This window comes from Caenorhabditis briggsae, assembly GCF_000004555.2.
Source record: "Caenorhabditis briggsae complete genome, chrX, whole genome shotgun sequence".
Lineage (NCBI taxonomy): Eukaryota > Metazoa > Nematoda > Chromadorea > Rhabditida > Rhabditidae > Caenorhabditis > Caenorhabditis briggsae.
This window is the reverse complement of record NC_013491.2, coordinates 16,717,679-16,736,451: the sequence shown is the minus strand read 5'-3', so window position 1 is coordinate 16,736,451 and position 18,773 is coordinate 16,717,679. Positions and strand designations below refer to the sequence as shown.

Genomic DNA, 18,773 nt, shown 5'->3' with positions numbered 1-18,773 from the left:
AATACCCCCTTGTACTATAATTCACCCCGCTCCTTTCTACTTATTACATAGTTTATTTTTGACAATTTGGTTCTCTGTTTTATACTTTTACAATCGGTGAAAACTCTTTCACCCCACCTATCCCTTCCGCCGGTTCTGTTCCTCAGATCCCATTGCCTTTTTATAACCCCTTGCCGTTATCCCATCATTCCAGTTTTTTTATTGCATTTCTTGCTATTACATTTAATCAGCGAATATGAAGATAAGTGGGTACAAATGTGTTTTCTATATTTTCAGATTCGATAATTTTCAGGTTAACAATTCTAGAAAAACAAGCTACAACACTTTCAAGTTTGTTATTTTCAAGAAAAATTTCGAAGGTTGTAAAGGAGACATGGATTGAAAATTTTGCATTAACTGGACTTTTTGAAAATTTCTAGTTTTTCAGCTGTTTGCCGATATCTGAAAGACGCCTCTTTTGGCCAGTTTTTGTACTCAAAACGTGAAAATAACAGGCGTCTTTCAGAAATTGGAAAATGGCTGAAAAATAGGAATTTGCAAAAAAATTCTGTGAACGCAAAGTTTTCCATCTAGGTCTGTTTTACAGCCTCCAAGTTCACAAAGTAATTGGAAATTCGACAGCTCCAGACTACTGAAATCAGCTCCAGATTCCTGAAAATAGTCAAAATGACCCAAAATTCATTAAAATGTTTTTTTGTATATCTTTGAGCGGACCTGTACATCAATCGAGAGTGATGAGGGAACATACAATTTTCAAGTTTGATACTTTGGTTTTAAAAAACTGACTATGCAAACTTGAGCTACACGAATTTTCTTCTTCAGGACATCATCATTACTTTGAAAGTGCTGAATCTCAATTTTGCAAAGTTTAATTTGTCCCCATTTCATCTTCATTTATATATTCATCTCAATTTTTTTTTCAATATAAATGCGCGACCATCTTCCCCCTCCTCCACATTTTGCTCCACTCTGAAAACGAAATCCGACCTCGTGCATATCATTAAATTAAACGACGAAGAAGATGTGAGCAAAATGCGTGCTCATCACAATTTACAGCACCCCTGCGCGGCGAGTGTCCTGAGACACTCATTAACCCAATAGTTTTTCATGACGTATTCTGCCCCAGCCCGTTTCCAATCTGGTAATGCATGGGGCGAATAAAATTTGGTGCAAAATGAAGAATTGCAACTGAAATTTAATAGTTTTTGCGCGGACACGACGAGTTTACACAAAAACCACTAGCATTTAGTGACTGACCTTCGTTGATTTTATTCAGCTCGTGACCAGTCGCACCCAAAAAAAGCTTTGGTCGCAAATAGCTTATATGGAATTCCAGAATTCGTCGTACTGGGAAACAGCCATGATTTCTTCATGCAACAAAATAACCGAGTGGTTCTTTCCATGGGTGAGTGTTGCCGTCAAAAAAAATTGTTTATGTTTTTAAAGGGACTTCGTAAACGTTGGAAGTCACCAAAACTTTCTATAGCATATTCCTGGTACTTTCCTAAATGCAACTTTGTCCTTTGTTAGCACATTTGTACGTAATTGATACGAATCGTTTTTCAGTCACGAGCTTGGCTAGGCTAGTTTAAAGGAGTAGTACTGTTAAAAGGAGGTAGTAACATCCCGAAATTGATATGAAAATAACTTGTCAACCGCGTAACTTAGACAGTAGTTGCAATCGGCTAAAATTGTATTAAACTGACTTCATCAAGGGGCTTTTGTTGTGACCTGTCTACTTTGTGCTCAATCATCTCGATTTCTTGAAACAATATCAAAAAAGTGTCAACTGATAAAATATTGGTAGTTTTAAGAAAAATGATTTGTCAGTTGAAAATTTTTGATATCTTTTACAGTAATCGAGATGATTGAGCTCAATGTTGGCGATTGGAATGGTTTTCCATAGGAAATGTGTTAATGAGAAACCTTCTTTATGCCACACCTCCTTCAAAAAATGTTCCGCATTCGTGCTCATTATTTCCTTTTCAAACTGTTATTCTCAAAAACACCTTGCTTTTGACGTAGACGACGCGTGATTTTTTACATGTTTCGTTCTGATCAAAACACTAAATATTCGAGTTGTTTAATTAAGTTTCTAACCTTACTTAATTTGATTTTGTCTGAAAATGTGGGGAGTTTCAGCTGTAGCTGTGAATGTTTTCTATTATATTCCGCTCGGTTAATAGAGAAACTATTTGAAGGTTCATTCTTAATTTTTTAGAAGAACAATACGCGTTTTCTTCAGTCTTTACGGTTACCGTATTTCCTCTGTAACCCGCCTAAACCGTCAATTTTGAGCTCAATACTCTTATCACCTGTAAATTATATCAAATATCAGTTAACTGACAGAATGTTCACCGGAACATGAATGATATTTTGTCAGTTGACTACTTTTCAATATCTTTCACAGGAATCGAGAGCTCAGAATTGACAGTTGGGCTGGGTTTCTATGTATTAGAGAAAATACGGTATTTAGCTTTATGATTAAGCTAAACGGTATTTTTCGTAGTAGGATCTGTAGACCGCCGTTCTATTTTTTGCTTGTACCGGTTTCTAAAATACTTCGTTCTAAAAATTTTTCGTAATTGGCTGAAATCAAATACATCTAGACACGTGTATGTGGGAATATTTGAAGATTTTTTTCTTAAAATTCAGTTAATTAGAAATTGAGCCACGCAATATGACAGGAAGAATGTCGGACGTTTGAAAACCATACTAGGAGAAGTAAATTGCCTGAAATTTAAGACCATCGAGTCGACAATCTTGTTTCTACCACTTTAAATATAACAAGAAAACTGCCACTTTTTGTGATTGACTACTGTTTCAGTATGTTTGCCGCTATACTGAATTTCAGCTTTACTAATATGGTGAGTTGAAAATGGCAAGATTTCAAAACTAGCGTTTTCTTAGTTAGACTCGATTTACAACGATTTTGTCGTACTTTGTACCGCCACCCTCGCCTCACATATGTCTTTGTTTGAGTATTTTGATGAGCATCACACGTCTTTCATCCCATTTTCTTACTGCTTCGTATTTCCTTCTCACTTAAACGCCGCATCGCACATCTATACCACCAGCGCCATCATTGAAATATTCGAATTCTTGATTGCCAATAAAGAGAAACCGAGGAAAACGTCGGGAGGTTGTTGTGTCCGTTCACCAATGTCAACAATGTAAACGACGAAAGAAGAAGACATCGAAAGGAGAAGCATGACAAGTACTCGTGATGACGTCTTCCATTTCTTCATTATGCCTGGTTTTAGGGTTAGGTCCGTCATCGGATTCGATTTCGCAGGCCTTCGTATATATCTCGATTTCAGTCTTCTTTTTGTGGTCAAATTTTAAATTTCCTTGACATTTATTTCTGCTTCCCATCAAACCTCATTAAGTCCACCTCCGTGCCCTTCCTCGAAACAGTAAACAAACGTATCGGGCCCGCCTTTCACGCCGCCCATTCTGATTCATTCCAATCAGTACTTTGTGTGTGTGAGAGGGAGAAACCATCAACCCACACATCTAATTTCCGGGAGAAGATCCTCCAGCACCACCCACGCCATTCGTTTTCTGTTTCTTGTTGATGAGACAGTGGTCTTGAGGAGTTGGAAGTCGTGTCACTTGTATACCAACAGATGGTTCTTATTCTATCGTCAGAACAAAATGCCGTGGCATTTCCTCTACACCACACTTTCTCCGGTTGGTACTTTATTCCCAAGAGACGTTTTCGTGGCGATGCATTTACTGTTTTCTAGAATCTGTTTACATGGAGATTCTTAACATATTGGGAATGAGGCGGCGGTGACTTGTAGATGAGCACAATGGTGTTATGCGAGTTTTTCACTTGTTGAATGAATCCAGTAAATCATGGTAGTCGTTTGAGTTTATGAAAAGCTCAAACAATCGCACTCTAATAGAGTGCCACCGAAACTTCAAGCTCAAAAATCTCAATTCTAGAAGAGGTTATCGAAATCTGTCAATTAGGTAAATGTTTGTCATAATGTCACCAAACTTTTATTAGTTGACACACTTTTGATATTTCTCATAGAAATTGAGATAATTAAGCTCAAAGAGCAAGTATATTGTGACTTTCTATGATTGCGTTTACGATATAGTGACTGAATTATTCAATTTATTACTATTTTAATATCATTGGTTCTTTTTTTTTCAATTTCGGAAATTCTTTATACTGACAACGAACAAACCACTTTTGTGTCTCGCAGCTTATACCAAATCAAAACTTCCGATTTTTGTGAAAAAGGGAAATGTGGAACTTGACGAAATCCAGAAAATGATTGTATTTTACATTGTTTTTCTGGAGATATTGATGTCAATCTTTACCTTTACTTTGTCCAGATATTTGAAACGAGTTTTCTAACTTTGTGAGATACCGTATTTCCTCTGAACAAATCCCACCCGAGCCGTCAACTTTGAAATAAATTATCTTGTTTCTTGTGAAAGATATTTAAACGTTGTTCACTAATAAACCGCTTGTCGAAATGTCACGAACATTCTATTAGTGGATCACACGTATTGCTTTCTGATCGGCCTTCTCAAGCCAACCTGGGTGTCAATCACATTTTTAGCACGTTACTTTGCACGTTGTCAGATTTGCTCACCATCAAACCAGCTTCATATAATTATTTTGGCATCGAAGTTCCTTTTCAACTTCCACATGACTTATTTCCACAGCTCATTATAAGCTATTTTGTGTATTTGGGACCATATCCCTCATTATTTTCTCATGTGATTCTCCGCATGAACGGAATCATATCTATCCAAATTTGTGCACGTTGCATTATATCATGGCTACCCTCCTACATATGTGATACTTGAGACTACTACTCTACCGAGTGGTGGAAATTATCTTCAAAAAAGAATGCACGTTCTAAGAGCCGTAAGTCAAGAGTGGTTATCATATTTCATTTTTCGAAACCCATTTCTGGCAGAAAAGAGCTTACTCTATTTTTTTTCTCTTTAAACGCGGCCACCGATTTTTGTTTTCTAACGTGACTTCTTTTTTTCATGAGATCTGAGAAAAGATTAAAAAGAGAAAACAAAGCCATATGAGTTCACGGGATTTTCAACCGAGCCACCGAAACTCTATAATTCACTCTTCTTTGACGTCTTCCGTCTCTAACGGCGGTATTCTGAAGGAAGGCAAACAATTGGCGTATTTGCTGTTGTGGTAGACACAAATTTGAAATTCGACCAACACATTTTTTGCCTTTCTAGGTTAGAAATATGAAAAAGCGGCCAGCGTAGAAAAAATTTGCATTTCAAATATTTGCCCTTTCCCCCCTCGCTTAATTCTATTATGACGCCACTTTCCCATTATGTTTTTTGTCAGAGTTCCACAAGGATCATCATGACCCCATTTTTTCGGAGGTTCGAGTATCACAGAGAGATTTTTTTCAGCTTCAAATTGTGCTCAGTATGGAATCATTCTGCAAGGAGGTCAGTGTCAATGAGACTTTGGCACTTGCAGCCGAGCTCAAGACGGTTAAAGAGTGGTTTACTTCTATACAGGTACAGCTGAGATTTCAATAAACATTCATTTTTGATTTTAGGTGTTCTGTTGTATACTTGGAGTAATTGGAAATGTTCTTAATATTCGAACTCTTCAAAGTGGTACATTACAAACTGTTCCTTTTATGTACATACGCGCTTTGGCATATTTCGATTTGGTAAACTTAGGAGTTCAAATAAAAACTAATTAAATAATTTCAGATTGCTCTTACTATGATACTCAATCATTTCGGTTTAATCCGATTTTCTAGCATTGCTCCTATTATGTTCTTCACAACTTATATTGAAGCTCCAGTGATTAACACATTTTTGATCGCCGGCCTATATTGTGCATTCTGTCTCACTATTGAAAGATATTGTCTGATATCTAGACCTCATCACCGCCCGTCCTCAAACCCCAGAAAACAAGCACGTCGGAAGATTGCTATTCTGTTAGGAGTTTCATTCTGTATCCACCTGCCTATGGCACTTCAACGGACCATGAGAAGAAATGATTCTGGGGAGTATGTAATGGTTAACAATATTGAAATTCTGTGCCAGTAAGAGCATGTGAAAAGTTCTAAAAAAATTGAAACCGTTTCAGAGAACCGTATTGGTCAATTTACAACTATTACAAGCTAGCTAGAGAATGTGTTCGAGTTGCTATTGTTATTATAATGACAGCGTTGAATGTTGTTATTGCAAAACGGCTGAAACAGAACGATGAGCGAAGAAATCGACTTGTCAGAAGGTCATCTCCGCAGAACAACTCCTCAAGTGGGATGGTAACAGATTCTGATGCTAGTTTACCGCCAGCCGTCAGGTATTGTAGCCCAATTTGATCAGATTTCCTAATTTTTGGTGTTTTTTTGCAGACGAGAAGAATCATATTTCCTCAGAAGTTTCACTGAGGGCCGACTAACTATTCTTATGGCCGTCATATGTTTCATATTCGTTGTTGGAAACATTCCTCAAATTGTCGTTATGATTCTGCAAAACGAGGCTATGGAGCACAATTTCAAATTTCAGGTAAGCCATAGGTCAGCGCTGTAAAATAATACTCTTTTTTCCAGCTCTATCGTCATTGCTCAAACACTTTAGAAGTGCTTAACCACTGTCTCAATTTCTATGTATTTTGTGTGGCGAGTCGTGAATATACCAGAGCGTTTGTGAATAATTGTGTATGCCTACAAAGAGTAGTCTACAAGTTTCCATTCTGTCGAAAAATTGTCTTCAGTCGGAGAAGTAGCAGGTAGAGATTTTCAGATTTTCATAGAAAAAATCATTAGTTTCTTTCAGTGTGATGGTACCTGCGGGAGGTTTCGGAATCGGAAACAGAGATTACCTAAGTATGGAGTCTTTTCATGATCCTAACAATGTTGGCGAGAACGGTAGACTTTCATCTGATTAGCGATGGTTCTATTCTTATATTACAGCTGCAAGCCCATTCGTTCATGCTGATCCAAATGTCCGGGGAATTCTTGTAACTGCTAATCGTGAAACAGGAACTCGCCAAAAGAAATCTTTAACGATTGTGAACCATAATGCTACTGATGGCGAAGGACCATCAAGTAACGGAGCCACGCAAATATAAATACTGTATTTATAATTTTCAACCAATCTTTGTACATTGAATCTCTTTTCATACCACTCTTACTACTAACAACGTTCTCATCAGTTTGTAAATAAATCTGTGTTTACTGTAATAAAGTTATATGTTCTGTTTAATTTTTAGTGGTACCATGCGAATGTGAAATTAAGCCACTTCGAACAATAACTTCAGAGCTTTTTCACTCAAAACGGTAATGTTGATTTAAATAAAAAAGCAGATTTTTAACGAACACAACTTTAAAAACTTGATAAAAACCAAAGAGTTGAGCACCAATCTGCCGAGTTACAGATTTTACTTTTTCGTCCCAATCAATATTCTTGGCTCTGGGCCATTAAGCTAGCGTGATGATATAGGCAAATGAATATGTTTTAAACTAAGAAAATAGTGTCAAGTATTATGATTTTTCTGATAGAACACCACTTGAAAAGGTTGGGAAACATTTTCGAAAAATGTTTTTATCAGAAAACGCTTATTTGAAAAATTTAGTTATTTTTGAGGCTCCGGGACGGTTTGAGACGATTCGCAGCTAAGTCGTTTTGCAGCTCGGACGTTTCGCAGCTAGGTCGTTTCGCAGCCGCTATTGCCTTGAATCAAAGAATCTAACATTGCAAGGCTTAAAGTATCTTTTTTCTTGTATTTTCTTACTTAATTATTTGTTATTCTTCATTCTCAATAGTTTTCATTAACTTTGATATACCAATTTTTTAAGGCTCCCGGACATTTCGCAACCGGACGTTTCGCAGCCGCGACATTTCGTAGCCGGACATTTCGCAAACAGACCTTTCGCAGCCAGACATTTCGCAGCTAGACATTTTGCAGCCAGACATTTCGCAGCCCCTGATAACGTCAGAAAATCAGAATTCCAAGTTCTTCGGTTGTGAAAAAAGTATATTTTAATGTCAGAAATTGAATTTTTGAAGAATTCGGCTGAAAAAAAAACAAATTTCAGCTGAAAAAATGGCAAACAAGTATTCAATCAATGGAAAACTGCTTAATCGTCACTGTTATGATATTTTTTAGAATTTCTTTTTTTTTTCTTCTAGAGTTCCAACTTTCTAAAATCTTATATTTTAAAAAGAAATTTTGAATAACAATGAAGATTGAGCATTTTTCAATTGATTGAATACTTGCTTGCTATTTTTTCAGCTGAAATTTGATTTTGTCAGCCGAATTCTTCGAAAATTCAATTTCTGACATTAAAATATACTGTTTTCAAAACCGAAGAACTTGGAATTCTGATTTTCTGACGTTATCAGAGGCTGCAAAATGTCTGGCTGCGAAATGTCCGGTTGCGAAATGTCCGGGAGCCATTTTTTAATAACTATCAGAAATACATTTTATCACATTTTTGTGTTATTTTTTCCGTTATTTTTTCTAAATTTGTGTATTTCTTCCCCAAACACTGTTGAGAATTAAAAATTACATATAATTAAGCAAGAAAATACAAGAAAAAGTTCCTTTAAGCCTTAGATTTCCTGATTTGAGACAATAGCGGCTGCGAAACGTCCCACCTGCAAAATGCAGCGGCTGCAAAACGCCCTAGCTGCACAACGCGCGCTGCGAAACGTCTGGCTGCAAAACGTCCGAGCTGCAAAACGACTCAGCTGCGAATCGTATTCCTATAAAACTTCCTGGAGCCATTTTTGAAGTCTTCCATGGGTGCCGAATACATGGGTCGTGGGGCCCTGGGAATAGGAATGCATGGGGCAGAATATATGGGTGGGTCGAAATTTCCACGGTGTCGAAATTTCCAAAGCCAAAGTGGTGTTTTCCAAACAAACTTTTAGCATAAGTACCTCACCTGTTTTCAGTCTTTAAACTATCATGCACAAAAAACATCTCACAAATATGTGAAATACAATAATTCTAATTATTTAATAGTTCCCCAAAGTATTTTTCTAGACCAAAAAGTTCACGACCAAATGAGTAAATGAAGAAAACATATATATTCAAAAATACAATTGACACGACAATTATCTCCAATTCAATATTCACAATTACTCAAAAACTGTGGAAGTTATTCGAATGAAGAATTTAAATGTAAGGTAACAGGTTGAATAATTTTGTGGGATTAAAAAGGAATGCACGGAAATCAGAGAAGACATATACTTGAGGCCCCTTTGGCCATGTTTAAGAGAGAGCAGGGAAATGTTTTTGAGTTTTTGGGTTTTTTTCTGAGAAGTCATCAAAAATATAATGCTGATAATTTGTGGCAAAATAAGCTTAGACGAGGAAAAGGACAGTGAAATAGTACAAAAAATAGAGATCATGAAAAATTAGGTGATCTAGTTTTTCGAAAGTAGAGTTTCAAAAGACGATTAAAAATTAGGAGAAAAGAGAAAGAGATAGAGAGAAATCGAGTGAAAATTAGCAAGACGGGGTTTTTTTTTAAAAAAGAAGAAAGGTATAGGATGAAAAAAGGAGAATAGGGAATCTGAAATGTTAAAAGTCAAGAAAGAAAATAGGATAAAATACAAAAAAGGGTAGATGTATAATAAAATAAAGTAAATCTTATATCTGATGTCACCTTGACAAACAGCTACATAGGTTTTTTCGGTGACAACAGACATTACATTCACAGATGTCACTATGAAGACTATAATTAGTTTTGCATACAACAAATGTGTTCAGTTATCGGTAAAATTGGTTAATAGAAAAAAGGAGAAACAGCGCAGAAGGAAAATAAGAAAAGAGGAATTGTATTTTTGGTCAACTCTCAATACCTCTGTTCTTACAACCTTTTTGTCGATGAAACTGAAAACATATGCCGAGAAATGGGGTAGGGAAGGGAAAATAATAAAAAAAGGAGTGAGACTTCATACTTCAGCCATCACTGATTTGTTGGATTTCTCAGTTATCATTGTCAACTTCTTCAAGTCCTCCTTCTCCGAGACCTTGCGAGTTTTGATTCCCAGTGTGAGTCGGAAAGCCGTCAAATAGTTGCGCCATCTGACGACTCTTGGCTCGAAAAACTTCTCCAGTCGAACTTTTTCTCTTGCGAACATGATTCGCAAAGCTTCCCTGAAAAACTATTATTTTCACAAATTTTGATTTTTAGCGAAATCGTGTTTTTCAAACATTTATTGAATTGAAACTTTCATGCTCCAATTAACCATGATGAAAGGTATTGGAAGCAGGCCCCGTAGCGGAAAAACGGGCGGTTTGGTCTAAGGCTACCTTCCCGCCGCCCGGGCCACGGTCTTGTTTTCGACAGCCTCGCTCATAATAATTATGGTAAAATATATTTTTCCCGACAAGAAGTTATTCCCAGTTTTTGATAAAATTTATGAAGATTTGATCGTTTTTTAAAATAATTTATGAAACCATAATTGTCCTCCAAGCTTACCTTTGATAATCGAACCAGGTCTTACAAACTGGCGCAGCATCGATCATTTTCTGATCTTTGAGGATCTCGTAGAAATTGCTGTAATCAAAAATAATGATGAGAAATGAAATCAGCAAACTAACCAATCGTCGCCTTCCAGATCGGGTTCTTCAGGGATTGGACCTAGTCTTGACACCACAATTGAAGCTGGGCACGGCGGTGGAACATGTGTCAGTCGATCCATTACTACGATATCCCTATCTGCTTCCAAAAAGATGACATTCTTGTCGATGTGGCACTCTATAAAGAGAATAAAAATGTTTGTATATATGTTTTGTTTAAAGTAGTTTACTAATTTTGAGCACTTTAAATTAATAGTTGTCATAAGAACTGGTCCTACAAAGGCGGGCGGACCAGAATTTTCGGAATCTCTAGATATTCCCAATTTTTAAAGTTTTCAACATTCCACAATTTCAAAGATCAAAATTTTGAAATTTCAAAATTTCTGGAATTTTTGAACTTACTGACTTTTCTTTCTGGAAACCCAGTTAGAATTTCATAGCGAAAAGCTTAGGTTTGAATATCAGGTCGGAAATTCTATAATTTACTAGAATTTTCAAAATTACTAATTCCGTTAAACTCACTTTTGCTCTATTTTTGAAATTCATTAAGATTTGGAATATATTTGTTTGTTTATCAAGCCTTTCGGCTATTTTTTATTATTATTGTTGAAAATTGGTTGTATATTTTTGGACTTAAAGCAGATTTTCATGCTAAAAAGCGGCTCAGAAATTAATGCTAAAAATCATCACAAAACTAAATGTTAATACGCGTTCTCTACAGAACTCAACTTCAGGCTTTTTATCCACTGTACAGAAAAAATCAAACTTGTTTTTTCTAGCTGATTTTTTATATATTGCATGTTTATGGACTTCTCAGGTATATGAAATATAGTTTGTCCCGACTTGTCCCACACCTGCAAAAATATGGCCGTGGGGTGTCTAAAAATTTTTTTTTCACAAATAAAAAAATTATCTGATCTTAACGTAGAACGTTTTTGGGAACAATTTTGAACATTTTCTGTATTGTCACTATACTTAATTTTTTGCATTGTCACTATTCTTTCGTCTTCCTGAGAAGTATTCAGTTTATTGCAAAAAAAAACTATTTTTGGACCAAAAAATGCCCATCCTGGAAATGTTTTATAAAATTAAACAGCGAATTTAGATTTTACGTCAAAAAATACACCCGAAAATGTTTGCTTTTGTTGAAACATCCTGGGTCCGCTGAACGTTGAACGGCCATATCATCGCCTTCATGCTTTTCTGGAGCTCGTATTTTTTCACTGAAAATGAACTTGGAAGCAATTTTTGCAGTTTTTATGGTGCTTCGGAAATGCACGAAGGCGATAAAAATTCGAATAAAAAAACCCTTCGAAAAAAATTTTTAGACACCACACGACCATATTTTTGCAGGTGTGTTGTGTCTTAACAAAAGGAATGTGTCTTAAAACAGAGGATGTGTCTTTAAAAAATTTGCGACTCTCAAAGTTTCAAATATTTCGACACAAATATTATATCACCAAAAAAGAGAAATTGCGTTTTTTGTTTATCAATATTGATAATCTATCGATACAGTAAAATTCGGAACCGCTGGTAAGACCGAACCTCGATGGTAGATTTGATCACAACATAGAAAAATTAAAATTTTCACTATTAAGCCATAGTTTTGTTTTTCATAGTAACAGAAAATAAGCTTCGAAAACGCAACGCAGATGCTAATAGAATTATTCCTATAACTTTCAAGTTTCGCCCAATATATTCCAACTTTTGTGAAAGATATCAAAAAAATTTTTATTGACAAAACATTGTTAATATTGTAATCAACATTTCATGAGTTGACTGCTTTTGGATATTTTCCACAGGTAGTGAGAAATGTAAGATTAAGACGCATTCTCTGCCAGAACCGAAAACAGTGCTGTACATACAAATTCAAACTTGTTTTTCGGAGTTGATATTATATGTATTGAAGGTCGGGACACTTCTAAGTTAAAAAATGTACATTTGGTTCGGACCCACCCAGTACGTTCCAAACGGTGACGGGGTATGGTCAAAAAAATTAAAAACTTTCCCGTTGGAGATAATGAGTAGATTTAATTTGGAATAGTTTGTACTTTCTATTTTGAGCACTTTTTGTGTTGAAACTAAAATTCTAGCTCATTTCCTTTCAGTTGAAAATTTTGAGTTTTGTTCCAATTTTGAAAAAAAATTATTTAAAATCTGTCGTCGTAAAAAATTTTGACATTATTTCCAAAAAAATAACACCAGATTTAAATCCGGCACAAAAAATAACCCTAGAAAGTTTTTATTTGAGTTAGAACATCGTGGGTCTTAAGCTAGTTTTAGGCCAAAAAGTGCACATGGCAACTAAAATTTGTCCAAAATCGACCCTCTCCAATTTTGATCAAATTTGTATGAGATATAGTAGGGGCTTAAGACCCAGAATATTCTAACTCAAATAAATATTATCTAGTGTTTTTTTTGTCGGATCTGAATCTGGTGTTATCTTTATAGAAATGATGTCAAAATTTTTCACGACAACAGATTTTCAGTAATTTTTATCAAAATTGGAAAAAAAAATCGAAATTTTTAGCTGAAAGGAAATGAGCTAGAATTTCTGTTTCAACACAACAAATGCTTAGAATAGCAAGTATAAACTATTCCAAATTAAATCTACTTATTATCTCCAACGGGAAAATGTTTCGTTTTTTGACCATAGTTGACCACCGTTTGGACCGTATTGGGTGGGTCTAAACCAAATGTACATTTTTTTTAACTTAGAAGTGTCCCGACCTTCAATACAAATATTATCAACTCCGAAAAACAAGTTTGAATTTTTCTGTACTGTGGACAATAGGCTTGAAGTTGAGTTCTACAGAGAACGTGTCTTAAAATGACGGTTTTGTCTTTGTTCAGAGACTTTACTCCACCATGATAACATACGTAAATGAAAAGTTATTCTTGGGAATTATTTCATTTTTTCAAATAAAATATTTCTGATAAAACACAATTTGATATTCGAAAAGTTCAAATTTTTGATTTTCTCAATACATCTTTTTTGAACTTTCACAATCTCGGGTTCTATTCTATTCATACACGTGGATGGCCGACGGGCCAGCCCAGCCCGGCCCGTTCGGCCCGCCTAGGACAACTTTTCGAAAATGTTACTTTTCAAATGTGCCAATATATTTTTAATAGCAAAAATATTAATCCAAATGCATACAATAATCCGAAAAAGTAAATTTAATTGAATTTTTAGCAAAAAAAAATCAAACTTCATCAAGCCAAGGATGAATTTTTTTCTAAAAACGACCTCAAAACAGTTTTTTTTTGACAGAATTGTCCTCTAGTGCGGATTTTTGTTTATTAAAGAAAAAAGCCATCTTGAAAAATGATGATTTGCTCTAAAATTTCGAAATTTTCAAAAAGCGGGCCGGCCGTGTGTAATTTTTTCCGGCCCGGCCCAACCCGCTTTCAGAAAAATCTCAGCCCGGCCCGCGGGCCGGCCATTTTTTCCACAAGTATAGTTCTATTAGAAAAACAACTATTTGAAAACCCTTAAATTAATTTTGTAGTCTGAAACATTTGTTATTCGCCTGTATTTTCCTTCCTTTTATTCCACAAACTTACCACATGGTGCAGACAGATCACAGCACAGAACATGAGTGACAGCCTGTTCGATTGGTTTGGTGACATATGTCACTAACTCTTGGAGCACCATCTTTCCAACTTTCCGATTTTTTTCGTTTTCTACCCTCTGAATTGCAACAATTATAATTAATCAAGTTCATATCATCAAGAAATAAAAATACATGATTGAATCGGGACAGGAAGGTGCTAATATATAGCTTTGGGGACGAGTAATGACTTAGATTTCAGACTTGAATTCAGAAACTAGCCTCACAGATAAATCGACACAGATAGATAAAAAAAATTGGGACGAGATTGACTTTGAAACACTTTTTGGCAATCACAACATAAAACACGTCGTGGCTAGTAGTAAAAAAGAGAGAGACTGAGACAGAGAACTGTAAGAAAAAATAATACCGCTTGGAATTTTCAGTGTTGTTTTTGGACAATGGAAAAATATGTGGAATGAAGGAAAAGTGGAAAATTGTAGAGGAAGAAAAAACAGACGAAGAAAGAAAAAATTGCAGTCGTGTGTGAAAAGAAAATGACTAGTTGGAAGAGAGTTTGTTGAGAAAACTGGGCGAGGAAGGACACAGTCAATTACAGTCAAATTTCGATACGCATGGAGTTTGCGGCATAATTATTTATTTTTTGCTGAACCAGTTACTAAAGATTCCGAAACGTCTCTTCTTTTTCTTCTGACTTCCGGATGAAGAACTCGTCGAAACGTTATCGTCTGTCGTATTTTCTGTCGTGATTCCAGTCTCCGTATTGTTACGGGAAGCTGTGACCGTCACTCCTGATGTTGATGAGGGCACGCCGTGTATATCCTCATACGTGGGCATTGGCAAATCAGAGAGCATCTGAGCAGCAGGGCTCATTCCTGTTCCAAGAGTGGCAGGGAATGTGGCAACAGTGTGCACACTTTTTCCACTTCCAGATCTTCGAAGCTTGCTACCCGGGCGAGTGGATGGTCTAAAAATGCGCGAGATGAAATTGTTAGACTCATGTTAACATGTCAAGCAGTGTGGTGCGTGGGCGCTGGCACAATTATAATTATCTTAAAGTTTTCTTAAACTTTGAATTTTATTTTTCTCACGCCATTTTTTGATTTTCAATTTTTCAATTTTTCAAGTTTTAAACACCTATTAACGAGATTTTCAAAAAAACATAGCATAGAACTATAAACTTCGTATAAACAAAATCCCAATTTTTTATAGTTTTGCTGTTATTATTAGCCAAAAACAATGGCTATTAATAAGACGTTTAGGGAACTAAGATCTCTAGAAATAGGAAGTTTCGAGCTTACAAAAATTTGAGAAATAATCAGTAAAGAAAATCGATCGGTCATGTAAATGTCGAAAGATTGTCGAAAAAGAGCCAACATTGCAGTTTCGCATAATGCGAAAATTGCCTGTAGTCAGCACAGCGACACAAAAGATGGCAGCTATTAGATGGAGACTTGATCGACTTCGGCAAGTATATAGACTTCTTCGAATGGTTAGAAACAAAGAACTACGAGTTTTGTGTGCTCTTTATTAGTCGAAAAAACTACGAGCATTATTTCGCAATTCTAGGAGCATACTGTAAGAATTGGCTCAAAAAAGATTGTGTACTAATCTTTTCAGTCGAGTCAGATAGACCTGTCCTCCTGACCAATAGGAATCAAAGCTCGTTAATATTCGCAGCTCACAAAAATGAAAAGTTTCTTCAAATTTTCAATAATACTTTATCTGATTTTTGGAGAAATCCTCGAAAAGTTGGCTTACAGGACATTTCTTCAGGCACTGCTAAGTTCGTTTCTGCGCTCTTTTCAGTTTTGATTCAATGATCTATGAAATTACAGTATCCTCTTGAAATCGGAAAATGAATGCCCTTAACTGTTCAAATACAGACATTCCCTCAAACTTTTTTTTGAATAACTGGACTCCTCGAAAAAAGGTTCCGTAAATTTTGTTTTTTTTTTCAATAGACTCGCTGTTCGTTTTTCAGAAAATTCAGATCTCATATACCATTATCTCATCAAACAGAGTTTTCTTCTGTTTCTCGAGATAAAACGAAAATGGGAACTCTTTGTAATGCGATAATACTATGTAATCATCGTCAGGACGACTGTAGGCTGAGGAAAAAATATTTTACGCCCACGGAATCCTATAAAGTCTTTATTGTTAGATCTCATTTCGCTTTATGAAATGGGAATACAAAAAGCTTTTTGAGAGAAAGACAAGATCATTTTAAAGGGAAATAGAAAGCAATTAGGCAGCACATGAAACGCGCTGGAAATCTTAATGAAATCGAAATGAGAGAATTACTGTTTTTTATTAGATAATTAGCCTACAGTGTACCATTCTAGATTTAGAATAGGTCCGAATCTGGAAAACGCGGACGAATAACTCCCCAAAGATTTACAGTACCGGTCAATAAAATATACAAAAACTGTTTGATTTTCGGCCATTTTTACCATTTTCAGTAGTCTGGATCTCGGCTGTCAAATTCTCTCTGAAAATATTTTAAAGTGTGAAACCGACCTAGATTGAAAACTTTGCATTCCAGGGTTTTTTTGAAAATTCTAAATCTTTCAGCTATTTGCCTATTTCTGGAAGACATCCGCTCTTGGCCCGTTTTGGTACTGAGTCTTTTTCAAAAATCGGGAAATATCTGAATAACCATGAACTTGCCAAAGATAATGCGAATGCAAAGTTTTCAATTTAAAAACTTGACAATCAACCTTCAGTGTTCTGGAAATGGTCAAAATCAACTGAAAATACGTTTTTGCGTATCTTGTTGATCACTACTGTAATTCTTAGAACTATTTTATTGCCATTCAGGTATTAGAAACGCCCACTCTGCTTTTGACATTATTTTTTTCTAAATTCAGTTTTTTTTCCTACTCACTCATATGGTTTCTCCTGAGGAGCATCCGTAGCAACCATCTGCTTCATATTATCCAGCCAACTTCGTATTTTGAACAGATCGATTGGATCAACGTTCACACTTCCCGAACTACGCATAGCTGGCGAAGAGTTGATTAGGAGAGCGGCCCCTTCTTCGGTGAAAAGAAGTCCTTCTTCGTCGCGCTCTTAAAAATGAGAAGGTATTAGAACTTTTTGCTCTAAATGTTATTTAGTTTTTTAGTTTTAGATTTTTATTTTCACACCGAACCGATTCCCCTTTCTTATTTCTTAATTTAGCAATCACCGCGCGTGCCCTAAACGTCTAGCCATCCCCAGAAAACCCCTATCAGAAATAGAACCCTATGAAACAGATGGAATATGATTTAATGAAAACTGCGTACGCACGAATAGAAAAAAAGAAGGAATAAAAAAATAATGACGGAACAAAATCCACAAGGATCACCTATTGAAAAACATTCGTTGTAGGAGAGGACGGAGGAACTTTTTGATTAGGTTTGTTATACATCCGGGGCGGGACACACGTCGAAAAATCTGCGTGCGCCTGTGTATAAGCATGTACATATACATCCAAAAATGTCAAATAGGTGGTGAGTCTGTTTTCTTAGGACTCTGACGTCAACATGATAATTAGTAGGTGAGAAGAGGATAGTTCTAACATCCGGAAGTGGCGAATCTCTCGTCGTTGTTGTTGTCTTCATTGAGCTCCGCGGAAGAGCTCCCCAGGGCCGTTTGCTATGACAACGAATAATTGCCGACTGAGCTCTTTCTTTTTTTTCCACTTTTTTCTATATCTAGACATCTTACTACCTCATCAACAATCTCAAGAGGATTGGTAGTAGGCGTTAAAAGAGAGAAGGAAGTTAAATGATGAGAGCCCCAATTGTCAAGTGGATGATTACAAATTGGCAGACGTCAACAAAACTTCAGATAGCGTCTCAAGAGAAGCTATGATGTCAATGGTTGATAACCGATTGGCAGCCTAGTTTTTAGAAGAGTCGTGAATGATTTCGACAGTCACCGATTGCATTTGGAAATTTTAGATAAGCAGAAACAAGTTCAAGAAGAGCGAACAGAATGCAATGATTTTGAGAGCACGGATGGAAAACGTTGAGAATAGTGAGAGTAATAAACAAAACGGGAGAACCACTATTTTATAAATTATAGGTTTTCTTACTTCTAAAATTGCATTTTTCTAGTTTTCTTTAGAACTTCTGAAATCAAAAATCAGTTCGAAATTATGTACTGACGTTTTTTGGAGTTTGAGAAGTTTTTTTTCTTGGAGTCAAAAACGACAGTTACAGTACTCCTCAATAGGATACAAAATCTTATTTTTCAGTTAATTTCCGGCGATACCGATCATTTTCAGGAGTCCGGAGCTCGGCCGTCAAGTTTCACATCGCTTGAAAATTTTAGAGGATAGAAAACAGACCTAGATCAAAAACTTGGCATTTACAGAAATTTTCGAATATTCTTAGTCTTTCAGTCATTTGACGATTCCTGAGAGACATCCATTTTACAAATATTTTGTGCAATAACGTGAAAAGACGTGTCTCTCATAAATTGACAAATAGCTGAACAACTGTGAATTTTAAAAAAACTTTGTAAATTCAAGTTTTCAATCTAGGTCTGTTTTCTATCCTACGAAGTTTTCAAAGCGATCGGAAACTTCACAACCGAGCTCCAGACTTCTGAAAATACTCAATATTACCGAAAATTGCGTTTTTGGACAT

The 18,773-nt window shown here is 35.9% G+C and overlaps 3 protein-coding genes across 3 annotated transcripts in view; 1 reads left to right on the top strand and 2 right to left on the bottom strand.

The window, feature by feature from the left end:
* Positions 1 to 5,430: 5,430 nt before the first annotated feature.
* Positions 5,431 to 7,096, top strand: CBG22705 (the record flags this gene model as incomplete). Its single annotated transcript, XM_002645421.2, has 8 exons — positions 5,431 to 5,523; positions 5,565 to 5,681; positions 5,725 to 6,062; positions 6,107 to 6,325; positions 6,378 to 6,531; positions 6,576 to 6,754; positions 6,802 to 6,893; positions 6,939 to 7,096. 8 exons carry the CDS (start codon positions 5,431 to 5,433, stop codon positions 7,094 to 7,096), a joined length of 1,350 nt encoding a protein of 449 aa, XP_002645467.2.
* A 2,834-nt stretch (positions 7,097 to 9,930) lies between these two features.
* Positions 9,931 to 14,219, bottom strand: CBG27995 (the record flags this gene model as incomplete). Its single annotated transcript, XM_045240361.1, has 4 exons — positions 9,931 to 10,135; positions 10,461 to 10,538; positions 10,583 to 10,739; positions 14,129 to 14,219. The coding sequence occupies 4 exons, from the start codon at positions 14,217 to 14,219 to the stop codon at positions 9,931 to 9,933; spliced, it is 531 nt and encodes a 176-aa protein (XP_045100543.1).
* Positions 14,220 to 14,772: 553 nt separating this feature from the next.
* Positions 14,773 to 18,773, bottom strand: part of CBG22707 — a gene marked incomplete at both ends in the record, with an annotated part of 16,676 nt that continues 12,675 nt past the window's right edge. The window contains 2 exons of the mRNA XM_045240360.1: positions 14,773 to 15,103; positions 17,024 to 17,207. Coding sequence (XP_045097639.1) covers positions 14,773 to 15,103; positions 17,024 to 17,207 — 515 coding nt within the window. The remainder of the gene's footprint in view (positions 15,104 to 17,023; positions 17,208 to 18,773) is intronic.